At 51.9% G+C, this 26,190-nt stretch overlaps 1 protein-coding gene across 8 annotated transcripts in view; it reads left to right on the forward strand.

Annotated features, from left to right (window-relative positions):
- DNM2 (dynamin 2) overlaps positions 1 to 26,190 on the forward strand; it is a 111,992-nt gene that overhangs the window by 46,017 nt on the left and 39,785 nt on the right. For all 8 annotated transcript variants that reach the window (XM_024236646.3, XM_024236648.3, XM_024236650.3 and 5 more), the window contains exons 3-7: positions 7,953 to 8,102; positions 10,041 to 10,244; positions 11,457 to 11,555; positions 17,354 to 17,514; positions 21,103 to 21,245. In XM_024236646.3, coding sequence (XP_024092414.2) covers positions 7,953 to 8,102; positions 10,041 to 10,244; positions 11,457 to 11,555; positions 17,354 to 17,514; positions 21,103 to 21,245 — 757 coding nt within the window. The remainder of the gene's footprint in view (positions 1 to 7,952; positions 8,103 to 10,040; positions 10,245 to 11,456; positions 11,556 to 17,353; positions 17,515 to 21,102; positions 21,246 to 26,190) is intronic.

The raw sequence follows: 26,190 nt of genomic DNA on the forward strand, positions 1-26,190 counted from the left end.
TGTCCAAAGACAGGACCCCCAGAGCACGGCCCACGTTCCCCTCTGGTTCCCGCAGCTTGCCCTCATTCCAGCCATCCCTAGTGAACCATTAGTTCTAGCCATAGAAGTTTAAACATTACCTAAGACCATAACCACCAGGAAGTTTGGTGGCCCATGGGTGAACCCTGCCCTCATTGAGAAGCAGCCCCGTAAACTCTGGGTGCCTGGGACTGTTCCTGTGTGGAAAGTGCACAGTGAGGCCCTGTGAGCCACCCCTCCCCACTGCCGTTGGCCTTGAACTGGCCTTTGGTGTGCTCACTGGAACCAAGGAAGAGATGTCAGGACCTGGCTCCAGGGCTTCCCATTGGCCTCAGAATCAAATTGAGCCTCCTTCTCAAGGCCTTGTGGCCCTTGCCAGTCTCTGGGACCTCACCTTCTCCTGGTCCCCAGCCACTGCCACCATCCATCTCTCTCCTGATTCTCAGGCCCAGCTTGCTGGTTCCCACTGCTGGGCCTCTGTGCTCACTGTGCTGCCTGCCTGGAACGCCCTGTTCCCTACATGCCGCTGTCTCTGCTGCTCACCCCCACCTGGTCACTTGCCGCCTTCATTCCCCAGCAGCACGAGTTGTCCTGTTTTTGTTTTTTCTTAATGGACTCTCTCTGCGCCAGCACATGAGGGGAGGCACGCCGATCGGCTCTGCCCAGCACAGGGCCTGGCACCGGGCAGGTGCTCTGCAGGCATGGCCGAGTGAACGAGCTCAAAGGGCTGGTGCTGTGCCCCTTCTTGCCTACTGGGCGGGAAGTGACGGGGGTTACTTTACCAAGCACCTTCCCCTGGTGAGCCCGGCCCATCACTCTGCCATTCCATCTGCAGCCTTGTATTTAGAGAGCAGACCAAGCTGGCGTGCGTCAGGCTGTGGGCTGGCTGGGATGCCGGCCCAGGCTGTCACCTTCCCAGTGACAGTGTGTCCTGGACTGGGAGATGTTTGCGTATTGCCTCGGATTAGAGAGAACTCAAGGGCTAAATGGGCATGGGAAGTGCTGTGTGCTGTGCCCACTTCTTGGTCTGCTGAAGGCTCTTAAAAGTCCTGCATTAGTGGATCCTGCCTGCTGGCATGGTAGCTAGGGTCTCCTGATGGTGGCTGATCCCCAAGTTGTTCCTCCTGGTCACACCTGCCAACGCCAGGTTTGGGAAAGGCAGATCTCCTCTCCTTGCCTTCAGGGCCAGCCTGGTCATTGTGTTCTTTGCTGGGGGAACGGTGAGAAGATCCAGGGCAGAGCCCCAGTGTGCAAAGCACTGGGACCCTAACCCAGCCCCTGAGGGTTCCCTGAGACTAACAGCTGAGCCGCTTGTGTGCTCCTGGTGGGATTTGATCGCAGTCGGCAATGGGTTCTGTGTCATTGCATTTTGGGGAAACTGAGGTGCTGAGAGAAGGGTAGGAACCCGGAGCTGGGTGTCGCTAGGCTGTGAAACCATGAGGCACCCCGAAAACTCTCCTCCCTCTCTCCCTCTCCTCACCTCCCCAAACCCTGCTGTCTTGTCTGTCGGGCTGAAGGCAGGTCTTCCCAGCAGGACCTGGGCATTTCAAAATTCTTAAGCGGTGCCAGCGGGCACGTGACCAGTGTGCTTTGAAGATAGGGAGGGCCATTCTCTGACCAAGCGCCTTCGGTCACTCTGGGGCTCCACAAGCTCCTTTGAAACAGGAGGCTCCGAAGACCTCCAGGGTCACCAGGCCAGAGGTGACTGTGGCCTCTGGCAAGGGGCTGTGTCTTCATGTCCCAGGTCTCCTGACCCTGAGAAGGTGGCAGCTTGCACTTGTGGCTCCCTTCTGGGGCCACCTTCTCAAAGGGCCTGAGGTGCAGGGGATTGACTGTTTAGCACAGTGGGACCCCATTTGGGGGGGTTCCTGGGAGTGATGTCCTCCTAGGTTAGAGCACAGATTCTTTTTTTCATGGATTTTAATTAAGCAGCTGCTGTATACGAGATGCTAGGGGGAACTGTGATCACACCAAGTCCCTGCTCTCTCAGAGCTCCAGCTTCAGTAGGGGACACAGGCTTGGAGGGAGGCAGAACCTCTCTCTGGAAAAACCCGCAAGTGCAACCAGTAGGCCCACAGTTAGGAGGCCCTGCGGTGGGCAAGGACGGCTAACTCCCTGGCCTTGGCAGTGTGATTGCTGGATGACTGCCCAGTTTAATCCTTTACTCCTGCTGTGTGCCAGGCTGGGTCTCTCAGAGGGGGCCTGGGCTGACACTCCTCCCAGGGAGCCCTCCTTGCTCAGGGTGCCGGGTGACAGTGGGGGGGTGTGTGGAGCTATCAAAATGCTTTGCAGTTTGCCGAGGAATTGTAGGAACAGGCTTTGGTATCTGTAAATGCCCTGTCTGCAGAGGGTGGCTTTGGGGTGCAGCTTGATGGCAGGGACCGGGACAGGCAGAGCCAGGGGTGGCTCAGTGGCTTGGTGGCTGGGCCTCGGCTGCTGTGGACAAGTTGACAGGGAACTCAGTGTTAAAGCCTCTGACTGATTCTTTGGGCCAGTGGATTGTTAAAAAAAAAAAAAAGTCATCTCATCTCCAGCACTTGAGCGCATGCAGCGCTCCAGAGCCCCAGGCTAGGCCCTCTACTCCATTTCTCTTTTTGTCATTGTTTTGGGACAGGGTCTCCGGCCTCCCCTTGTCATCCAAGCTGGAGTGCAGTGGCGTGATCACAGCTCACTGCAGCGTCAACCTCCTGGGCTCAAGCAGTCCTCCCACCTCAGCCACCCGTGTAGCTGGAACTACAGGCTTGCGCCACCACGCCCAGCTAATTTTTAATTTTTTTTGTACATGTAGGATCTTGCTATGTTGCCCAGGCTGGCCTCCAATGATTCTCCCACTTCAGCCTCCCAAAGTACTGGAGTTACAGGCATGGGCCACTGCGCTTGGCCTGGTGGAAGCTTTTAAACCTCTATTGGGCTGGGCATGATGGCTCACGCCTGTAATCCCAGCACTTTGGGAGGCTGAGGCGGGTGGATCACCTGAGGTCTGGAGTTCGAGACCAGCCTGGCTAACATGGTGAAACCTCGTCTTTACTAAAAATATACAAATTAGCCGGGCGTGGTGGCATGCGCCTATAATCTCAGTTACTTGGGAGGCCGAGGTACGAGAATAGCTTGAACCGGGGAGGCAGAGGTTGCAGTGAGCCGAGATTTCACCACTGCACCCCAGCCTGGGTGACAGAGCAAGACTCAGTCTCAAAACAAACAAACAAACAAAAAACCTCTGTTGACCTGGCATTCAGCGTTTACTTTCACCGTGCCAGGGAGCCCTGTGAAGAAAGGCAGGCAGCTGGGGCGGACCTGGTCGGTGCCTGGGCCTTTTTCTCTGGTGTGGTTCTGTTGCTCGCGGACCCACTAGGGAAGAAACCACGGTTTTCTGGCACCTGCTGTCCATATCCTTCGCCCGCATGGAGGGCTTGGCCGACAGCAGAAGGATCTTGGAGGAGAGATCACAAAGAACAGCCCCTGCTGGCCGGGCGCGGTGGCTCACGCCTGTCATCCCAGCACTTTGGGAGGCCGAGGTGGGTGGATCACGAGGTCAGGAGGTCGAGATCATCCTGGCTAACGCAGTGAAACCCCGTCTCCACTAAAAATACAAAAAAATTAGCTGGGCGTGGTGGCGGGCGCCTGTCGTCCCAGCTACTTAGGAGGCTGAGGCAGGAGAATGGCATGAACCAGGAGGCGGAGCTTGCAGTGAGCCGAGATGGCACCACTACACTCCAGCCTGGGCGACAGAGTGAGACTCTGTCTCAAAAAAAAAAAAAAAAAAAAAAAAAAAACAGCCCCTGTCTTCTCTGATCCCCTGTTGGTTCCCAGCCTGCATGTGACAACCGGGGAAGGTGCCGTGCTCCAAAGTCTGGCGTGTGGGTCTGGCCGCCTGGTTCCAGCCCCATCTCGTGGCTGCCCCTGATTGCGCGGACTTGGGTCAGGCAGGTGGTCCTTCCTGGGCCCGTTTCCTGGTCCCTGTGTTGGGGAATGGCCTGAGGTTCCGGGGGAACCTTTTGCAGTTCAGACACCTAGATTCAGCTTGCTGGGGATGGGGGGTTGTAAATATCCCCTGAAGCCTGTGGCAGCTGGGCAGGCAGAACCTCTATTTTCCCACCTAACATGCATGAGTGTGCCCTTGGGGACACAGCAATGACCAAGGCAGATGGGCGTCCCTTCCCTGGTGGCATGGATATTCAAGGTCAAGCTCTCTATATTAGACTTCTTCTCACCCTTTGTCAGATGGTAGTAAGTGTTATGGGGAAACGAAGGCAGGGGAGGAGGGGGCTGGGTGGAGCAGCTGCTGTGGGGAGAGAGACCTGCAGGAGGTGGGGTTGGTGTTTGACTTGAGAGAGTAGCTTGCCCTCTCTGGGCTCCTGCCTGTGTGTGCTGAGGGAAGGATGGCGCCCACTGCCCCTGGTGCTCTCTTTGCCACATCATTCCTTGGGGCTTTCTGCCCACCAGCTGCTCAGACCGTGGCTGTGCTGGCTCTGCTCTTCCTGTGCAGATATTGACTGTGAGTCCTCATACAGCCTGTTATGATGCACATTTTATAGATCAGTAGACTGAGACCTGGGCAGGCCCTCTGACTACAGACTGAGCTCATTACTGCACACAGCGTGCTGCCAGCACATGCTGGGTTCTGGGGTGCTGGAGCCGCAGGTCCTGGCCCCATCAATGCAATCCAAAGTGAGCTGGCTCTGATGAGGAAGAGGCCAAGATGCCCCACTCAGGGAAGTCTTCCTGGGAGAGGTGGTAGCCAGGCAGGCCCGGGAGCAGGACGAGGTAGGGCTGGGCTTTGTAGACACCACACTTGGCGGGGCAGAGGCCTGCTGGGGAGAGGGCCTGTGTCCTTGCCACCAGCCCATCTTCCGCGCCATGTCCCCCTGCACTCTTTGAAGGGAGATGGTCTCTTTCGGGGCTAAGCTGGGGTCCTGGAGCCAGAAGAGAACTGAGATTTGCTGTGGGGGGTTGGGAGCTGTTCCATTTTTAGTGGCTGCTACAGGAAGAGCGGCCGAGTGTTTCCCCTTGTCCCTGCAGAAGGCTGGAGTGTAACTGTCCTTGGGAACTGGGTCAGCTGATAGCAGGGCTGGGGGTGGGGGTGGGGATCCTGAATCCTCCAGCAGACGTCCTCATTGCCTCTGATCTGGGTCGCCAGTGCCTGTGCTGGACACGGTCCTCAGTCATCGGAGCCCACTGAGTCTCCCCCTGACCCTGCAGAGAATTTCGAAGAGGCGAAGTTCCTTCCAGTGGCCTCACAAAGGCTATCTGGCTTAGGAGCCACTACCTGAAGCCAGAATTTCTGAGTTCCAAGTCCCTGCTCCATCACGGAACTTGGCCCAAGGCCCTTAACCCCTCTGGGCCTCAGTTTCCTCATCTTTGAAATGGGGATCTTAGAGATGCCTACCTGTCAAGGGACTTGTGAGGCGCAATGGAACCACACGCAGGGCCTGGCCAGAGTGCCATAGTTTCTTCGGTTGCCATGAGGGGATGGTGAAACTCCTCACACTCTTCTTTCTGCCTTGAAGATTCTAGACCTGGCTAGGCGTTCATCTCCCTTTTTGCCTTTGCTTGAGGCAGTTTATGGCATGGCTGTGTTATTCACGTCACCAGGTCTCCTCCTGGTGGACATTGAGGCCATTTTCGTTTTTTCACTCTTAAAAACGCAGGGCAGTGCACATCCTCGCATCTCTGCGGTGGGTCAGGTCTCTGACCTCTTTGCCAGTGTGACTTATTACCCCTTTCTTTCTTTCTTTTTCTTTTTGAGACAGTGTCTTGCTCTGTCGCCAGGCTGGAATGCAGTGGTGTGATCATAGATCATAGCTCACTGCAACCTCCAGCTCCTGGCTCAAATGATCCTCCCACTTCAGCCAATATTAATCTGCTTTCATGCTGCTGATAAAGACGTATTTGAGACTGGGCAATTTACAAAAGAGGTTTAATGGAGTTACAGTTCCACACAGCTGGGCTGGGGAAGCCTCACAATCATGGCGGAAGGCAAGGATTAGCAAGTCACATCTTATACGGATGGCAGCAGGCAAAGAGAGTGAGAGAGCTTCTGCAGAGAAACTCCCGTTTTTAAAACCATCAGATCTCGTGAGACTTATTCGCTATCATGAGAATAGCACGGGAAAGACCCACCCCCATGATTCATTGATCTCCCACTGGGTCCCTCCCACAACACAAGGGAATTATGGGAGCTACAAGATGAGATTTGGGTGGGGACACAGAGCCAGACCATATCAGCCTCCCAAGTAGCTGGAACTACAGGTGTGCGCCAACATGCCTGGCTAATTTTTTAAATTTTTGTAGAGACGGGATCTCACTGTGTCACCCAGGTCGGTCTTGAACTCCTGGGCTCAAGTGATCCACCCTCCTCGGCCTCCCACAGTGCTGGATAATAGGCGTGAGCCACTGTGCCCAGCCATTTCCCCCTTATTTTTAGCATCACTGCAGTAGCTGTGATCTTTGAGCTTCGGGGATCTCCCCTCCCCAACATTTTACTCTGAAAATTCGAACATCTGGAAATGTCAGGGCTTTGTACAGTGGATTCCTGTGTACTCAGCAGCCACCTTCCATGATGAACATGCCCTATATTTGCTTTGTCCTGAATCTGTGATTTGGGACTGGATTTCTCTGGTTTCCTGGTGGGACCTACACTGCTTGTCAGTTACTTATTTTGTTCCCCTTCATCTCAGTCTTGCTGTGGCTTTCAGATACCCCCAGGTCTTATATACACTCAGGGTTATACCCAGAAAGCATTTCTCCTGGAGGGTTTGTATCTAGGTAGGGGACCCTCTTGAATAGCCAGGGGGAGAAGGAAAGATGCAAAACCAGCTCTGAGGAGGCGGGGGGGGTGCCCCTTCCCTATCCCTTGTGGGCTCTTTGGGGAAGAAGGACAAGTGAGTGCCATGGGAAATACCCCTGGGGATTTTGTGGAGCTGGAATGTGCTGGTGGACCATGATTCCACAAGGACTTGGGCATCGAACTCCCTTGACTGGGACCCACAGCAAGGGAGGCTCTGTGGCATCACCTTAATCAAATGGACTCACCGTCTCTCTGGGTGATGTATCGCGGTACTTCCTCTTCTGTTCATCAGTCAATCAACAAATAAATGGCTGGGCATGGTGGCACATGCCTGTAATCCCAGTGCTTTAGGAGGCTGAGGCAGGGGGATTACTTGAGCCCAGGAGTTCAAGGCTGCAGCCATCTGTGACCACAGCACTGCACGCCAGCCTGGGTGACACAGCAAGATCCTGCCTGTAAAAAACAAAACAAAAAACTAAAGAAACTTTGGTCATTGGCCATATCTACCTGTTAATTTTTTTTGGTGGGAGGGATTCATAATATGTCATGACGTATATTAATAGTTTGCAAAGTGCCACATGGGAACGTAATCTTCAGGATCTGGAAAGAGACTCAGTCTATTCAGTCTATAGGAACCCCCGCCTCCCCCAAGACCCTTGTCATGAGAATGAATCTCTCACTCCCAAATTCCTAGAGTGATGATGACTGGGGTCATTATTTTCTTTTTTTTTATATTTTATTTATTTATTTTTATTTTCTTTTTTTTGAGATGGAGTCTCGCTCTGTCTCCCAGGCTGGAGTGCAGTGGCGCGATCTCGGCTCATTATAACCTCCGCCTCCTGGGTTCAAGCAATTATCTTACCTCAGCCTCCTGAATAGCTGGGACTACAGGCGTGTGCCACCACGCCCAGCTAATTTTTTGTATTTTTATTAGAGACAGGGTTTCACCATATTAGCCAGGATGGTCTGAATCTCCTGACCTTGTGATCCGCCCCTTTGCCTCCCAAAGTGCTGAGATTACAGGTGTGAGCCACTGCACCCAGCCTGGGTCATTCCTTTCATTCAACAAAGCATTTCTCCCCCCCATGTCCATGCGCACCCTGCCCACAGCTCTTTCTCATTTTCAGCATCTCTCTTCCCTTTCTAGAACATGCCGAGTTTTTGCACTGCAAGTCCAAAAAGTTTACAGACTTTGATGAAGTCCGGCAGGAGATTGAAGCAGAGACCGACAGGGTCACGGGGACCAACAAAGGCATCTCCCCAGTGCCCATCAACCTTCGAGTCTACTCGCCACACGGTAGGCAGCGCGGGTGGGGACCCATCACTGACCGTTTCTGGTCATTCATGGACAGTGCTATGGGTGAGCCTGTGTACTTCCGCTCATGGGTAGCGTGTGCCCATTCACAAACAGTTGATATTCACACGCACATAGCCCCCTGATCTGTGTTTTCCCACTTGTGCTAGGTATGTAGTACCCAGACCTCTGTCTCAGCTTGAAGAAAGAGCATGCCAGGAAGTTGTTTGGAGTGGCGGGGGATTGCAGCTGTTTCCCTCTTTTACCAAGGGCAGCCACCACTTGGCTCAAGGCAGCCAGATCTGCTGGTGCCTCAAGAGAGGCCAGAACCAGTCTTCTGTAAAATATCCTGGTTTTTTGTTTTTGTTTGTTTGTTTGTTTTTTGAGACAGAGTCTTGCTCTGTTGCCCAGTCTGTGGGGTGCAGTGGCGTGATCTCTGCTCGCTGCAACCTCCGCCTCCCAGGTTCAAGCAATTATTGTGCCTCAGCCGCCTAAGTAGCTGGGATTACAGGCATGCATCACTACACCCAGCTAATTTTTTTTTTTTTTTTTTGGAGATGGAGTCTTGCTCTGTCACCCAGACTGGAGTACACTGGTGCGATCTCAGCTCACTGCAGCCTCTGCCTCCCAGGTTCAAGCTATTCTCCTGCCTCAGCCTCCTAAGTAGCTGGGACTAGAGGTGACCGCCACCATGCCTGGCTAATTTTTTGTATTTTTAGTAGAGATGGGATTTCACCATGTTGGCCAGGCTTGTCTCGAGCTCCTGACCTTGTGATCTGCCCACCTTGGCTTCCCAAAGTGCAGGGATTACAGACGTGAGCCACCGCGCCTGGCCAATTTTTTTTTTTTTTTTTTTTTTTTTTTTTGAGACAGAGTCTCGCTCTGATGCCCAGGCTGGAGTGTAGTGGCGCAATCTCCGCTCAATGCAACCTTCACCTCCCGGGTTCAAGCAATTCTCTGGCCTCAGCATCCCGAGTAGCTGGGATTACAGGTGTGTACCACCCTGCCTGGCTAATTTTTATTTTATTTTATTTTTTTTTTATTTTTAGTAGAGATGGGGTTTCACCATGTTGCCCAGGCTGGTCTTGAACTCTTGAGCTCAGGCAATCCACCCGCCTCGGACTCCCAAAGTGCTAGGATTACAGGCGTGAGCCACCACGCCCAGCCCATTCAGCTACTTTTTTGTATTTTTAGTAGAGATGGGGTTTCACCATGTTGGCCAGGCTGGTCTCAAACTCCTAACCTCAGGTGATCACCTGCATCCGCCTCCCAAAGTGCTGGGATTACAGGCATGAGCCACCGCGCCCGGCCTCATCCATTTGTCTTTTGTTTTTGTTTTTTTGAGACAGTCTTGCTCTGTCGCCCAGGCTGGAGTGCAGTGGTACGATCTCAGCTCACTGCAACCTCCACCTTCTGGATTCAAGTGATTCTCATGCCTCAGCCTCCCGAGTAGCTGGGAGTACAGGTGTGTGCTACCACGCCTGGCTAATTTTTGTATACTTAGTACAGATGGGGTTTTGCCATGTTGGCCAGGCTGGAAGAACTCCTGGCCTCAAGTGATCCACCCACCTCAGCCTCCCAAAGTGCTGGGATTGCAGATGTGAGCCACCGCACCCAGCCTCATCTGTTTGTCTGTAATGGTTCTTTGGTATTGGCTGAATGGATGGGCTGAAATTTATTCAGTCATTTAGATCTATTCCAGTCTGAACTGTCCTGATTTAGAACTGCGTCATTGAAATGGAGTAGGTAGAAGGTATCTGTAGGATGGGATCCTAGAAGGGGAGTTACTGGATCAAAGGTGTAGTTCAGGCGGAGTGTCAGGCCACATCCTCAGGTCTGAGCCCCGTGCAGGAACTTTGGTAGTCAGCTGGGTGGCTGCGGGCCTGTTTGTGCCTCCCCTCTCCTGGCTGTCAATGCCTTTCCCTCTGGTTTCCCTCCCAGTGTTGAACTTGACCCTCATCGACCTCCCGGGTATCACCAAGGTGCCCGTGGGCGACCAGCCTCCAGACATCGAATACCAGATCAAGGACATGATCCTGCAGTTCATCAGCCGGGAGAGCAGCCTCATTCTGGCTGTCACGCCCGCCAACACGGACCTGGCCAACTCCGACGCCCTCAAGCTGGCCAAGGAGGTCGATCCCCAAGGTAACCCTGAGCCCAGGGCAGCAGTCCCCTCTTCCAGGTGCCTCTGAGCATGGGACGTGCCCAGCATCCTTGGTTCCAAGTCACTGGCGTTCTCTTTAATCCATGGCCGCTGTAGGAAAAGGCCTTCTGGAACATGGCACTTCCTCCGAGAACGATCAGTGCTGGTGGGCATCCCCTGGGAAGTCACTGTGTGGCAGTTGGACCGTCCTCCTTGGACATGGCAGTGCCCATGTTGCCAGGGTGGGAAGCTAGCCTAGGGCTGAAGGAAGGGCCCAGCACTCCATGGCCCAGATGCGATCTTAGGTCCCATCTAGCTGTTACTCTGCTCCCTGAGACATGGTCCCCTCTTAGTCAGAACAGGAACTTCAGTCCTAACCCAGATAGCTGATGTGAGGACTGTTGAACGTTTGGGTTGTTTCTGATCTTTGCATGGTGAGATCGTCTATTTCCCTTTGAGTTGACACCCCTGTGCCCCTCTAGTCAGTCCCTCTACTGAACCCTCACTGCAGAATGTGAGCAGGAAGAGGCCCCAGGGAGGGCACAGCTGTGACCCCCTTGATGCCCAAATTGGCACCCACCAGAGATCTTCACTCTGGCTTCCATCTGTCCCCAGTGTCTCATGCACATGCCACACATATAACACACAGGGTTAGCACAGAACCAGGCCCTCAGCCCCCGTGGGAGCAGTTGATCTGCAGAGGTGAGACTTTGCTAGGAGGAATCCTTGACTCTGGAATGACTTGTGGAGAGGTGGAATTGGATGGGATGGTTTCCAGAGTGGAATTTTAGTCATTCAGGCAAGAGGTAGCCCTGGAAACAGTCGTGTCAAACTCAAATGTTCCCTTGGGACTTTGCCGCCACTTGGAGAGTCCAGCATCAAAATCTGGCCCAGGAATCATGTTTACGTGAGGTTTCCCCAAGCCTGCAGCAGCAGAGGTTGTCCTTAATAACACAAGTGACAATAACGGCCAGCATTTGTTGAGTATTTGCCGTGTGCCAGGCTCACCCTTATGACCACCCTGTGAGATCAGGGCTGTGACCATCTTCATTCAACATGTAGGAAACTGGGGTCCAGGCCTGTGACGTTCTGGCTTTCCCAGGTGATGTGACCTGGAAGTTTCAGGGCCGACTGGACCCCAGGTGGCCTGCAGCTGCCAGCTGATGCTCTTTGCTGGTGGCAGCCTCTGACCTCTGACCTCTGGGCTCTTTCAGGCCTACGGACCATCGGTGTCATCACCAAGCTTGACCTGATGGACGAGGGCACCGACGCCAGGGACGTCTTGGAGAACAAGTTGCTCCCGTTGAGAAGAGGTGTGGCTTTGTGGGTGCTGGGGAAGCAGGAGGATGGGTGGGGTCCTTATCATTACTGAAACCCTGGCACCTGTTCCCTGCCTGCCTGGAAGTCACTGCTTCTCCATTTCACCGTAACTCCTTTCTTTTCCCTTTGAGCATATATATCTTTTTCTTCTGATTTGTATGCATTCGTTTTTCAAGTGCACAGTTAACACCTGCTGGTTTCTGAAACATTAGAAAACAAGTGTATAGAAAGAGGAAACTAAACTCACCCTCAGCCACACTTCCCCCAGACAGCCACTGGTGAATCTGCAGCTCCCAGCTCCCCAGGGTTTATAACTTTAATTAATTTTTTTATTACTTTCTATTATGACCCTTCCCTTCCCTTCCCTTCCCTTTTCCTTTTCCTTTTCCTTTTTGTTTTTTGAGATGGAGTTTTTGCTCTTGTCACCTAAGCTATAGTACAGTGGCACAATCTCGGCTCACTGCAACCTCCACCTCCCAGGTTCAGCTGATTCTTCTGCCCCAGCTTCCTGAGTAGCTGGGATTACAAGTGCGCACCACCACACCCAGCTAGTTTTTGTATTTTTACTAGAGACGGGGTTTCACTGTGTTGGCCAAGCTGGTCTCAAACTCCTGACTTCAGGTCCATTTGCCTTGGCCTCCCAAAGTGCTGGGATTACAGCCATGAGCCACCACACCCGGCCTATTATGAGCATTTTCAAACATTCCCAAAAGTGTGGAAAAAAGTTCAAAGAGTCCTTGTGGATGGCTTCCCCAGCTTCGGTGGTTACTAATATCTGGCTAATAGTGAGTCCCGCAAATATCCTCACCTGCTATTATTATTTTCTTCCTGGAAGATTTTATTTTTTCATTTTATTTATTTATTTATTTATTTATTTATTTATTTATTTATTTATGAGACGGAGTCTCTGTTGCCCAGGCTGGAGTGCAATGGTGCAGTCTGGGCTCACTGCAACCTCCACCTGCCAGGTTCATGCCATTCTCCTGCCTCAGCCTCTCGAGTAGCTGGGATTACAGGTGCCAGCCACCACGCCTGGCTAATTTTTGTATTTTTAATTGAGACATGGGTTCACCATGTTGGCCAGGCTGGTCTCGAACTGCTGACCTCATGATCCGCCTGCCTCGGCCTCCCAAAGTGCTGGGATTACAGGCGTGAGCCACCGCACCCGGCCATCTTCCTGGAAGATTTTAACACAAATCCTAGGCACTGGCTGGGCGAGGTGGCTCACGCCTGTAATCCCAGTGCTTTGGGAGGCTGAGGCAGGAGGATCCCTTGAGGCTGGGAGTTCAAGACTAGCCTGGGCAACATATCAAGTCCCTGTCTCTACTAAAGATTAAAAAGTTACCTGGGCATGGTGGTGTACACGTATAGTCCCACCTACTTAAGACGCTGAGGTGGGAAGATTGCTTGAGCCCAGGAGTTTGAAGCTGCAGTGAGCTGTAATCACACCACTACACTCTAGCCTGCACAACAGAGCAAGATCTTGCCTCTAAAATAAATAAAAAATCTATAAATCCTAGGTATTGTAGCATTTTACACATAAATACCCACATTTCTTTTCAAATACTTCTCCTTGCCATCCCGTTTGTTTTTTTCTATACCATTCATTTGTGGAAGAAACCAGACCACATCCCACATTTGGGATTTGGCCAATTATTGTTCTCTGTTAGCTGGTAATTAGATGGAGACAGAGGCCTGATCAGGTTCAGGTTCAAGTTCAGGTACAGATCTTCTGATAGGAGTAACCTAAGTATTTTTTATTTTATTTTAAAAATATTTTAAATATTTTGGGTTGGGTGTGGTGGCTCACACCTGTAATCCTGGCACTTTGGGAGGCAGAGGCGGGCGGATCACGAGGTCAGGAGATCAAGACCATCCTTGCTAACACAGTGAAACGTTGTCTGTACGAAAAATATAAAAAATTAGCCAGGTGTGGTGGCACACACCTGTAGTCCCAGCTACTCGGGAGGCTGAGGCAGGAGAATCACTTGAACCCAGGAGGTGGAGGTTGCAGTGAGCCGAGATTGTGCCACTTCACTCCAGCCTGGGCGACAGAGCAAGGGTCTGTCTCAAAAAAAAAAAAAAAAAAAATTTCAAGCATTTCATTTTATTGGAGCAGCAGTTTTAGGTTCATAGCCAAACTGAGAGGGAGATACAGAGATTTCCTATCAGCCCTGTAGCCCACACATCTATAACCTCCCCCAATTTCAAGGTGCCCAGCAGAGCGGTGTGTTTGTTAGAACTGATGAGCCTACATTGATCCATTGTCACCACCCCACCCCACGTCCATGGTTTACATCAGGATTCACTCTTGCTGTTAGAAGTTTTTTTCTTTCTTTCTTTCTTTCTTTTTTTTTGACGATGTCTTATTCTGTCACCTAGGCTGCAGTGCACTGGGACAATCATAGCTCACTGTAGCCTTAAACTCCCAGGCTCAAGTGATCCTCTGAGCTCAGCCTCCCAAGTGTCTGGGGTTACAGGCATGTGCAATTGCTCCTGCCTAGGTTTTGTTTTGTTTTGTTTTGTTTTTTTAAGACAGAGTTTCATTCTTGTTGCCCAGGCTGGAGTGCAGGGGCACAATCTCAGCTGACTGCAACCTCCGCCTCCTGAGTAGCTGGGATTACGGGCACCTGCCACCACACCCAGCTAATTTTTGTGTTTTTAGTAGAGATGGGGTTTCACCATGTTGGCCAGGCTGGTCTTGAACTCCTGACCTCATGTGGTCTACCGCCTCGGCCTCCCAAAGTGCTGGGATTAAAGGCATGAGCCACCGTGCCCAGCCTTCTTTTGTGTTTTTTTAAAGCCATTCCTACCCTCTGGCATCTACTCTAAGCCGCTGGCACCTCCTGCCTTTCCCTTCATGCGTAGCCACAGTCATTTAGAGCATTTCTTTTACTCCTGGGTTTTCCACCTTGACGTCTGAGATAGATGTGGGGAAAAGTTCAGACCTTGGTTGCCACCATCCCCCAGCACTGCTGAGACATTGAGTGGTGAGGCGACCCCGGATCCCAGGGGAATGCTGTCAGGGCTAAATTCAAAACCCTGTTTAGCTGTGAAGATCCGGGACTGAGAAGCGAATCTGACTGGCTGAGGTTTGGGGAGGATTTGCTGGTGCTAAAGAGGAAAGCAAACCCTACCCAACCCCACACCCTACTACAGCCACCCCGACCCGGCTGCCCTTGGACACTGTTAGGCCTCCACCTTGGATCCTAAGGGGCTTTGGGGTCTGTGGGCACTAGCCGGGCTGAGGATTTGGTGATATGGGCCTCTTCCCCTTCCTCCTGACTCACTGATGTCCACGGCTGCCCTTCTCTGCCTTCCTGTTTCCAAGAACGAAGGCGCTTCCACTCTCTGCTCACTTGTAGGCCTGCTCCCGTTTTGTGACCTCAGGCTTCAGAAGCCCTCCCACTGGACCCTTTTTCCTGGCATACTAATGACTCACAACTCCTCCTCCTTTACGGGAACCCAGGCTAGGCGTGGTGGCTCATGCCTATAACCCCAGGATTTTGGAAAGCACAGCTGGGAGGATGGCTTGAGGCCCAGAGTTTGAGACCAGCCTGAGCAACACAGCAAGACCCCATCTCTCTCTTAAAAAATTATCCAGGCTGGGCACAGTGGCTCACGCCTGTAATCCCAGCACTTTGGGAGGCCAAGGCGGGTGGATCAAACCCCAGCTCTACTAAAAATACAAAAAAGAATTAGCTGGGTGTGTTGGTGCATGCCTGTAATCCCAGCTACTCGAGAGGCTGAGAAGACATGAGAATCGCTTGAACCCGGGAGGCGGAGGTTGTAGTGAGCTGAGATTGCACCACTGTACTCCAGCCTGGGTGACAGAGTGAGACTCTGTCTTTAAAAAAAAAAAAAAAAAAAAAAAAATCCATGTGCGATGGTGCATGTGCCTGTACTCCCAGCTACTCAGGAGGCTGAGTCTGGAGGATGGCTTGAGCCCAGGAGTTCAAAGCTGTAGTAAGCTATGATTGTGCCACTGCAATGCAGAATGGGCAACAGAGCGAGACTCCATCTCTTAAATAAGTAAATTAACCCAAATCCAAGCCAAATGCTTTTCGCTGGCCCCTGCTGTTTCCTTCTTTGTGCTGTCACACAGGTGATGGTGTGACTTTGGCTTCACAGGGATCTAGGTTCAGATCTTGGGTCTCCTACTGTGACCTCACCTTGGCATGTCTCCGTTTCCCTCCTCCCTCTTGGATCCGAGAGAGATCTGGCGAGGATGAAGAGCAGTCACATCCCACAAGACCCCACAGGATAGATGACAGGCACCTCTCCCCTGCTTCTCAAGAGAAACTTGCACAACCCCACTGCAAAGAAAATGGAGCATAGGCCAGGCGCCGTGGCTCACGCCTGTAATTCCAGCACTTTGGGAGGCCATGGCGGGCAGATCATGAGGTCAGGAGTTCGAGACCAGCATGGCCAACATGGTGAAACCCCGTCTCTACTAAAAAAACAAAAAATAGCCGGGCGTGGTGATGCACGCCTGTAATCCCAGATGCTCAGGAGGCGGAGGTTGCAGTGAGCTGAGACTGCGCCACTGCACTCCAGCCTGGGCAGCAAGAGTGAAACTCTGTCTCAAAACAAAAAACCCCACAAAACAAAAACCTAGCCAGGAGTGCAATGGTAGGCATTCCACTTGGATTCTTTGCAACAGCGTGTATTGAATTACCCAGCTTTTCTCCCCCATATGTTGAAGTGTTAACTTTCAGTTCTACCTCCTTCTCCGTGTAGTTTTGGACTTTCTTTTTGGTTCCATTGATCTCTCTGGACGTGAATACCCTGATGTACCTAACTGTTTAAAATATACTCGTTTGATAGTGGATTTTAGCTCTTCCCTATTGCTCTTGTTTTTAAGATGTTATTTCTTTTTTTACTTTTGAGACAAGGCCTCGCTCTGTTGCCCAGGCTGGAGTGCAGTGGGGTGATTACAGCTTGCTGCAACCTCGAGCTCCCAGGCTTAGGTGATCCTCCCATCTCAGCCTCCCAGGTAACTGGGACTATACACATGTGCTACCACGCCTCGCTAATTTTTGTATATTTTTGTAGAGATGGGGTTTTGCCATGTTACCCAGGCTGGTCTCGAACTCTTGGGCTCAAGCGTTCCACCCGCCTCAGCCTCCCAAAGTGTTGGAATTACAGGCATGAGCCACCGCACCTGGCCTTGAGATTTTTTTTCTTTTTCTTTTTCTTTTTATTCAGAGTCTTGCTCTGTCACCCAGGCTGGAGTGCAGTTGCATGATCTTGGCTCACTGCAACCTCCACCTGCTGGGTTCAAGCAGCTCTCCTGCCTCAGCCTCCTGAGTACCTGGGACTATAGTCACGCGCCACCATGCACGGCTAATTTTTTGTATTTTTAGTAGAGGCGGGGTTTCACCATGCTGGCCAGGGTGGCCTCAAGCTCCTTACCTTGTGATCTACCCACCTCAGCCTCCCAAAGTGCTGGGATTACAGGCGTGAGCCACCGCGCCTGGCCGAGATTTTTTTCTTAGCTATCTTTGAATCTCGGCTTGTAGATTTCATCTGCCCCCAAAGCTTTTTTCTGTCCCTGCGCACACAGGCTGGATGTGATCTCTCCTTCCTCCAAATACTTAATGTTGCTCTTCGCAGCTGCCATGTGCATTCGCACCCTCTGTGTTGTTTCCGAGTAACATGTTATGACATAGTCTGTGAGTACCTCGTGGGACAGGATCCATCTCTATACTTGAATCTTGCCCATCCCCGTGGTGCCAGGTCCACTTGGCTCACCTAGCTTTGCCCCTGACCTGACTGCCTCTCCCCACAGGCTACATTGGCGTGGTGAACCGCAGCCAGAAGGATATTGAGGGCAAGAAGGACATCCGTGCAGCATTGGCAGCTGAGAGGAAGTTCTTCCTCTCCCACCCGGCCTACCGGCACATGGCCGACCGCATGGGCACGCCACATCTGCAGAAGACGCTGAATCAGGTACTGCAAGGGTTTGCACAGTAGTGTGCAGTGGCATAGGCTGTGCACTGCACAACAGCTGCAATCCTCACTGGCACTTGTTTCAGGCTACAGCAGCACTTGTTTTAGCAAAATGAGTTCAGGCCACATTTATTTGTGCTGTAATGAATGTACTTCGCCAGGCGCAGTGGCTCATGCCTGTAATCCCAGCACTTTGGGAGGCCAAGGCAGGAGGATCACTTGAGCCTAGGAGTTTGAGACCAATCTGGGCAACATATGGAGACCCCATCTCTAGGAAAAATAGAAAAAATTAGCTAAGCATGGTGGCACATGCCTGTAGTCCCAGGTACTCAGGAGGCTGAGGCAGGAGGATCACTTGAGCCTGGAAAGTCAAGGCTTCAGTGAGCCATGTTCATGCCACTGCACTCCAGCCTGGGCAGTAGAGTGAGACCCTGTTTCAAAAACTTAAATAACTAAATAAAAGAAACGTACTTGATTCAGGGTCTGGTGAAGAACAGATGTTCAGTGACTTGGTGCTGCTACTATTACAACCATCACTGTTATTATTACCAATATTTTAATTACCATTGTAATTATTCAGTCATTTACCCAGAAGATTGTATGCATTGCCTGGGGTTGGTGATAGGGGGTTAATAACTCCTTTTTATTTATTATTATTATGATTTTTTTTTCTTTTTTTTTTGGAGACGGAGTCTCACTCTGTCACCTACGCTAGAGTGCAGTGGCATGATCTTGGCTCACTGCAACCTCCGCTTCCCAGGTTCAAGTGATTCTCCTGCCTCAGCCTCCTGAGTAGCTGGGATTACAGGCGTGCACCACCACACCTGGCTAATTTTTGTATTTTTAGTAGAGATGGAGTTTCACCATGTTGGCCAGGCTGGTCTCAAATTCCTGAGCTCGAGTGATCCACCTGTGTCAGCCTCCTGAAGTGCTGAGATTACAAGCATGACCCACCATGCCTGGCCTATCGTTCTCTTCTTATAAGTAATATATTCACATGGTGCATAAACAGAAATGGTATTAAAAGCTATACAGTGGGCCAGTGCGTGGTAGCAGGGGCAAGACGTTCCTCCTCGCTGTTTTCTAGTACCTTCCAGGATGGCAGCAGGGCCTCAGCAGCACTCCAGGAGTCATCTTTTCATGCACATATCGGGGACACAGTGTCCACACGAGAGTAGGTTCCTGTCCTTGTAGAAGGCATAATTCTAATGGGGGAGACTGACACCCAACAAACCGCCAGATAAATGCATGATCAAGAATCCAGTAGGGGCGCGGGGGCCGGGAAAAGAGTCACCCAGAGAAGGCAGCTCAGGAGAGCAAAGAGGGAAAAGAGTCACCCAGAGAAGGCAGCTCAGGAGAGCAAAGAGGGAAGTCAGTGTCTAGAGGGAGGGGCCCTCCGGGAGAGGAAGCTGGGGTCTGCCTGCAAACGGGAGTAGGGAGAGGAAGGGAAGTAAAACTCCACAGCTGGCTGGGGCCTCCTGAGAGCCAGCAGTGAAAAGCCCAGCTGGCCTCCAGGGAGCATGGAGGGGGCTCAGCCTCCTTCCACGTGGGGTGCTTTCCAGAGCAGCAGTGCCCCTTCCTCTCCATTTGCTCATGACTTAAGTGCCCTAGTATCCTATCACAGACCAAGGGAAGGCCAGCGTAGCTCCCTGCCTTTCTAGGCAGCCCACACAGACGGGGGTCCATGGCCAGGGCTGCAGGGCAGGGACCCCTGGTCACGGAGGCCTTTGGGTTACCCCACTTGCTCCATGCCATAGATGTGAGGTTCCTTCATGCCTCTTTTCTAGCTCGCCAGACACTTTGTATTTATTTTTTATTTTTTTGATGATTTATTTATTTATTTATTTTGAGATAGAGCCTCACTCTGTTGCCTGGGCTGGAGTGCAGTGGCATGATCTCAGCTCACTCCAACCTCCACCTCCCAGGTTCAAGTGATTCTCGTGACTCAGCCTCCCAAGTAGCTGGGATTATAGGCATGCGCCACCACACTCAACTAACTTTTGTATTTTTAGCAAAGACAGGGTTTCACCATGTTGGCCAGGCTTGTCTCCATCTCCTGATCTCAGGTGATCCACCCGCCTTAGCCTCCCAAAGTGCTGGGATTACAGGTGTGAGCTACTGTACCCAGCCCGGCCTTCCCCCCAACCCCAGACGGAGTCTTGCTCTGTTGCCCAGGCTGGAGTACAGTGGCACAATCTCGGCTCACTGTAAGGTCCGTCTCCCAGGTTCATACCGTTCTCCTGCCTCAGCCTCCCGAGTAGCTGGGACTATAGGCAACTGCCACCACACTTGGCTAATTTTTTTTTTTTTTTTTTTTTTGTATTTTTAGTAGAGACGGGATTTCACTGTGTTAGCCGGGATGGTCTCAATCTCTTGACCTCGTGATCTGCCTGCCTTGGCCTCCCAAAGTGCTGGGATTACAGGCATGAGCCACTGCCCCCGGCCCATGCCCAGCCTTTTTGATTTTTCAGACAAGGTCTTACTCTGTTTTCCAGGCTGGATTGCAGTGACCCAAACATGGCTCATTGCATCCTCGGCCTCCTGTACTCAAGCGATCCTTTTGCCTTAGCCTCCTGAGTAGCTGGGACTACAGGCATGTGCTGCCACACCTAGCTAATTTTTTAAAAGTTTTTTTTATCTTTTGTAGAGAGAAAGTCTCACCATATTGCCTGGGCTGGTCTCAAACGCCTATCCTCTAATGATCTGTCTCAACCTCCCCAAGTGCTGGGATTACAGGCGTGAGCCACTGCACCCAGCCTTCTCTACTGTAGGACAGATGGCCAAACTCTGCTTTACACTTTTCTAGTATAGGCTGATTTTATGGCTTTGTTTTCCTTTTTCTTTTTTTTTTTTGAGATGGAGTCTTGCTGTGTCACCCAGGCTGGAGTGCCATCGTGTGATCTCGGCCCACTGCAACCTCCACCTCTCTAGTTCTTTCTCAGCCTCCCGAGTAGCTGAGACTACAGGCGCCCACCATCACACCCAGATAATTTTTGTATTTTTTGGTAGAAACAGGGTTTCATTGTGTTGGCCAGGCTGGTCTCGAACTCTTGATCTTAAGTGATCCTTCTGCCTCAGCCTCCCAAAGTACTGGGATTACAGGTGTGTGCCACTGTGCCTGGCCCACATTTGTCTATTTTGAATCTTCCTTGCTTCTCTCTGTAGATGCAGATGCAGCCAGGGAGCTCATCTTGAGTGCATTCTCCACCTTTTCAGGGGAGATCTTTCTATCTTAGTTTGTAGGGCCTGTCCCCATGTGTGTTCATTGGCCCCCGTGTTCCGTGGTCTGGATGGACTGTTCTTGCAAGCAGTTGCCTGTCCTCCAAGGCGTGGATATTCCCAGTGCCTGATGTCGGCCCCATGGGCTGTTTGTAGCCTCTTAAACTCATGGGCAGCTCCATGCCATCTCCTTTCCCAGACATGAGTGTGTCTGTGGCTTGATTTATCTGTTGCTGTCTCTCAAGGCTGTGTGGTGTGGTGGCCTCATAGTGGCACCCTGGCGTTGGCCCTTGGTTGGGGGAGTGTCTCTGCCACTCCCTGGTCTCCTGCCCATGCCACCCTTTCTGATCTCTGACGTCTCTCCTGCAGCAACTGACCAACCACATCCGGGAGTCGCTGCCGGCCCTACGTAGCAAACTACAGAGCCAGCTGCTGTCCCTGGAGAAGGAGGTGGAGGAGTACAAGAACTTCCGGCCCGACGACCCCACCCGCAAAACCAAAGCCCTGCTGCAGTACGTACCCCTGCACCCACCACCACCACCAGCCTGGCCCCTGCCTTCCATCAGCCACAGGGCCCCCTAGCCTGGGCACCACTCATCACCTGTCCACTCATTCATTCAGCAGACACTCGCTGCAAGCCTTCTACGTGCCAGACTCCATCCTAAGCATGGCAGTTGCCCCAGTGGAGGGGACAGGTGTCCATCCCTGCCCCTGGAGTGCTCAGAATGGGGGGAAGTGGGATGAATGGGACAAAAAATAAGCAAGAAAATGTATAGTGTGTTAAATGTCAAAATATGAAAGTGGTGCTAGTGTGGCAGTCGTCGGGAACAGCCTCCTTTAGAAGGTGAGCATTGGCCGGCCAGGCGCGGTGGTTCACGTCTGTAATCCCAGCACTTTGGGAGGCCAAGGTGGGTGGATCAGCTGAGGTCGGGAGTTCGAGACCAGCCTGATCAACATGGTGAAACCCCGTCTCTACTAAAATTGCAAAATTAGGCTGGGCGCGGTGGCTCACGCCTGTAATCCCCGTACTTTTGGGAGGCCAAGGCGAGTGGATTATGAGGTCAGGAGATTGAGACCATCCTGGCTAACGCGGTGAAACCCCATCACTACCAAAAAAAAAATACAAAAAATTAGCCAGGCGTGGTGGTGGGCACCTGTAGTCCCAGCTACTTGGGAGGCTGAGGCAGGAGAATGGCGTGAACCCAGGACGTGGAGCTTGCAGTGAGTCAAGATTGCGCAACTTAACTCCAGCCTGGGAATCAGAGCGAGACTCCGTTTAAAAAAAAAAAAAAAAGGTCAGGCGCAGTGGCTCATGCCTGTAATCCTAGCACTTTGGGAGGCTCAGGCGGGCGGATCATGAGGTCAGGAGATCGAGACCACGGTGAAACCCCGTCTCTACTCAAAATACAAAAAATTAGCCGGGCGCGTTGGTGGGCACCTGTAGTCCCAGCTACTCAGGAGGCTGAGGCAGGAGAATGACATGAACCCAGGAGGTGGAGCTTGCAGTGAGCTGAGATCGCGCCACTGCACTCCAGCCTGGGCGATCGAGCGAGACTCTGTCTCAAAAAAAAAAAAAAAAAAAAAAAAAAAATTGCAAAATTATCCAGGCATGGTGGCGCATGCCTGTAATCCCAGCTACTTGGGAGACTGAGGCAAGAGAATTGCTTGAACCCAGGAGGTGGAGGTTGCAGTGAGCCGAGATCGCGCCATTGCACTCCAGCCTGGGTGATAGGGCAAGACTCCATCTCCAAAAAAAAAAGGTGAGTATTGGCCAGGTGTGGTGGCTCACGCCTGTAATCCCAACATTTTGGGAGGCCGACGCGGGAGAATCACTTGAGGTCTGGAGTTCAAGACCAGCCTGGCCAACATGGTGAAACCCCTGTCTCTACTAAAAATACAAAAATTAGCCGGGTGTGATGGCAGGCGCCTGTAATCCCAGCTACTCGGGAGACTGAGGCAAGAGAATCGCTTGAAGCCAAGAGGCAGATGTTGCAGTGAGCTGAGAATGTGTCACTGCATATCAGCCTGGGCAACAGAGTAAGACTCCGTCTGAAAAAAACAAGGAGTGTCAGGTGAAGACCTGAAGCAGGTGAGGGCGGGAGCCGTGTGGGATTAAGCCCAGCCAGTGCAAAGGCCCTGGGGCAGGACTGGGCTGGGCGTCTCAGAGGAAGACCCTGTGGCTGGATGGAGTGAGTGAGGGGAGTGGGAGGAGGTGATGGAGCAGGCTGTGCAGGGCCTTGTGGGGCCTCAGGGAGGACATTGGCTTTTGCTGTGAGTGAGGTGGGAGCCATGGACAGTTCTGAGCACAGGAGGGTCAGGACTGACTCAGGTGCTCACAGGCTCCCTGGCCGTGGTGGGAGAAGAGACATGGGAGAGGGGGTGGGACCCAGACCTTGGCTAGGTTAGGTCCCTCTCCGGCTTGGGCTCTTAAGATCCACCCCATGACTTGGTTGGTGCAGCTGCCTAGCTGTGATGTTGGGGAGCAGGTGTGCCCCCACAATCCCAAATTCTCACTCGGGGACTCTTCTGCCTCTGATCTTTTGGCTTTTGGCCTGTAAGGGACCCTGAGGCACTGGAACAGCTGGACCAGAGCAGGTGACAGGGACTTCTGGGTAGCTCATACTGCAGACGGTGCCATGCATGAGGCACTTCCCACAGGGACACCAGGAGGACACCGCCTCCTCTGGCCATCACAGCCCTGGCATCGCCCACCCCCTCGGCCAGGCAGCAGTGCATGGTCATGGGCTCAGGGGCCAGAGTGCTTTTATGCTCAGACATCCTTGACTACATTACAAAACACTTTCTACAGAGCAGATAGTGGCCCTTTGCAGGCTTCAAGAGGAGATTCATAGCCGGGTATGGTGGTGAACCCCTGTAATTCTAGCTACTTGGGAGGCTGAGGCAGGAGAATCGCTTGAACCCAGGAGGTGGATGTTGCAGTGAGCCAAGATCGTGCCACTGCACTCCAGCCTGGGTGACAGAGCAAGACTCCGTCTCAAAAAAACAAACAAAAAACCACAAGATTCAGCCTACTAGACTGAAGGAAGTGTTGTTGTGGAGGATTCAGCCTGAGGGTGGACCTGGGCCTGCTGGGTGACCACAGGCAGGTGACTGCACCTCTAAAGTGAGGGTCATAGCAGCTGTCATCTCACATGGCCATAGGGACAAACTGTCCGATTACAAGGTGCCTGTAATCGCAGCACGTGGGGATGCCAAGGCAGGAGGATTGCTTAAAGCCAGGAGTTTGAGACCAGTGTGAGAACAAAGTGGGATCCTGTCTCCATGAAATTAAAAAAAAAAAAAATTAGGCTGGGCACGACGGTTCACGCCTGTATTCCCAGCACTTTGAGAGGCCTCAGTGGATGGATCACTTGAGGTCAGGAGTTCAAGACCACCCTCACCAACATAGTGAAACCCTGTCTCTATGAAAAAAATATAAAAATTAGCCAGGTGTGGTGGTGGGCACCTGTAGTCCCAGCTACTTGGAAGGCAGGACGATCACTTGAACCTGGAAGGCAGAGGTTGCAGTGAGCCAGGATCACACCACTGCACTCCATCCTGGGCAGACGGAGTGAGACTATCTCAAAAATAAATACGTAAATAAATAAATTTAAATGCTACTTGTTAAGCCTATGGCAGGACTGGGCCAGAGGATGCCCATAACAAACAGTCCCTGTCCCCCGGGACTTAGCATGTTACGTCGTTTGTAACCAGTTGCCTTGCAGGGCCCTCCCTGCCCAGGTTTTGACCTCACCATGGAGAAGCGCCACTGTTATCTGTGTCTCCTGTCAAGAGCTGGGCCTTCTTGCTTTAGCATTTTATCTGAGGGTCCAAGGTCCTCATGCAGACGTGGGCGGTCTTTCTTGGTTCACGCCTTACAAGAGAATGGGAATTACGGTAATAGACATCCCCCAGCCTGAATTCTGCACTTGGTTTTTCTCTTCTTGTTAAAGCAAAGCCTGGAGGCTTCTCTCTCTGCCTGGCGCAGCCCACAGACTGTTCATGTATCCCAGTGCCCATGGGGACACCCAGGGTTTTTGTTTGTTTGTTTTTGTTTTCGTTTTTTTTTTTTTTTTTTTTTTTTTTTGCCTTAACCGATGCTTGTAAGTTCATCTGTGACTGTACAGTCAAGGATTCCTGCAGGGCAAAGACCCCAGCAGAGGGATCTTGGGTTAAGGAACTCACGTGTTTAAAATTGATTTTTTATTTTTCATTTTATTTTATTTATGTATTTGGTGTTTTTTTAGTTTTTGTTTTTGTTTTTGTTTTTTTTCGAGATGGAGTCTCGCTCTGTCACCCAGGCTGAAGCACAGTGGCATGATCTCAGCTCGCTGCAACCTCCCGGGTTCAAGCAATTCTCCTGTCTCAGCCTCCTGAGTAGCTGAGATTACAGGCACGTGCCACCACACCCAGCAAATTTTTGTATTTTTAGTAAAGACAGGGGTTTCACCATGTTGGCCAGGCTGGTGTCGAACTCCTCACCTCAGGTGATCTGCCCACCTCGTCCTCCCAAAGTGCTGGGATTACAGGCAGGAGCCACCACGCCCGGCCCTCATGTATTTGTTTTTGAAACAGGGTCTCGCCTTGTTGCCCAGGCTAGAGTGCAGTGGTGGAATCCCGACTCACCACAGCCTCACCACTTGGGCTCAGGTGATCCTCCCACCACAGCCTCCTGAGTAGCTGGGAATAATACAGGTATGCGCCACCATGCCTGGCTAATTTTTGTTTTGTTTTGTTTTGTTTTGTTTTGTTTTGAGACGGAGTCTTGCTCTGTCGCCCAGGCTGGAGTGCAGTGGCGCGATCTCGGCTCACTGCAAGCTCCACCTCCTGGGTTCACGCCATTCTTCTGCCTCAGCCTCCCGAGTAGCTGGGACCACAGGCGCCTGCCACCACGCCCGGCTAATTTTTTGTATTTTTAGTAGAGACGGGGTTTCACCGTGTTAGCCAGGATGGTCTGGATCTCCTGACCTCGTGATCCACCCGCCTCGGCCTCCCAAAGTGCTGGGATTACAGACGTGAGCCACTGCGCCCGGCCTAATTTTTGTATTTTTGTAGAGACAAGGTCTCACTATGTTACCTAGGCTGATCTTAAACTCCTGACCTCAAGCAAACTGCCTGCCTGAGCTTTCCAACTATGAGATTGCAGACGTGAACCACCACGCCCGGCCTTGTTTTTTAAATTTTTGTTTATTTTATTTTATTTTTTTGAGACAAGGTCACTTGCTCTGTTGCCCGGGCTGGAGTGCACTGGTGCAATCATGGCTCACTGCAGCCTGGACCTCCTTGGCTCAAGCAATTCTACTTCAGCCACCTGAGTAGCCTGATCCTCAGGTGAGCACCACAGCACCTGGCTAATTTTTAAAGTATTTCTAGAGACTGGATGTCACTATGTTACCCAGGCTGTCTGAAACTCCTGAGCTCAAGCGATCCTCCTACCTCAGCTTCCCGAAGTGATGG

The sequence above is a fragment of the Pongo abelii genome, chromosome 20, assembly GCF_028885655.2.
Source record: "Pongo abelii isolate AG06213 chromosome 20, NHGRI_mPonAbe1-v2.0_pri, whole genome shotgun sequence".
Classification (NCBI taxonomy): domain Eukaryota; kingdom Metazoa; phylum Chordata; class Mammalia; order Primates; family Hominidae; genus Pongo; species Pongo abelii.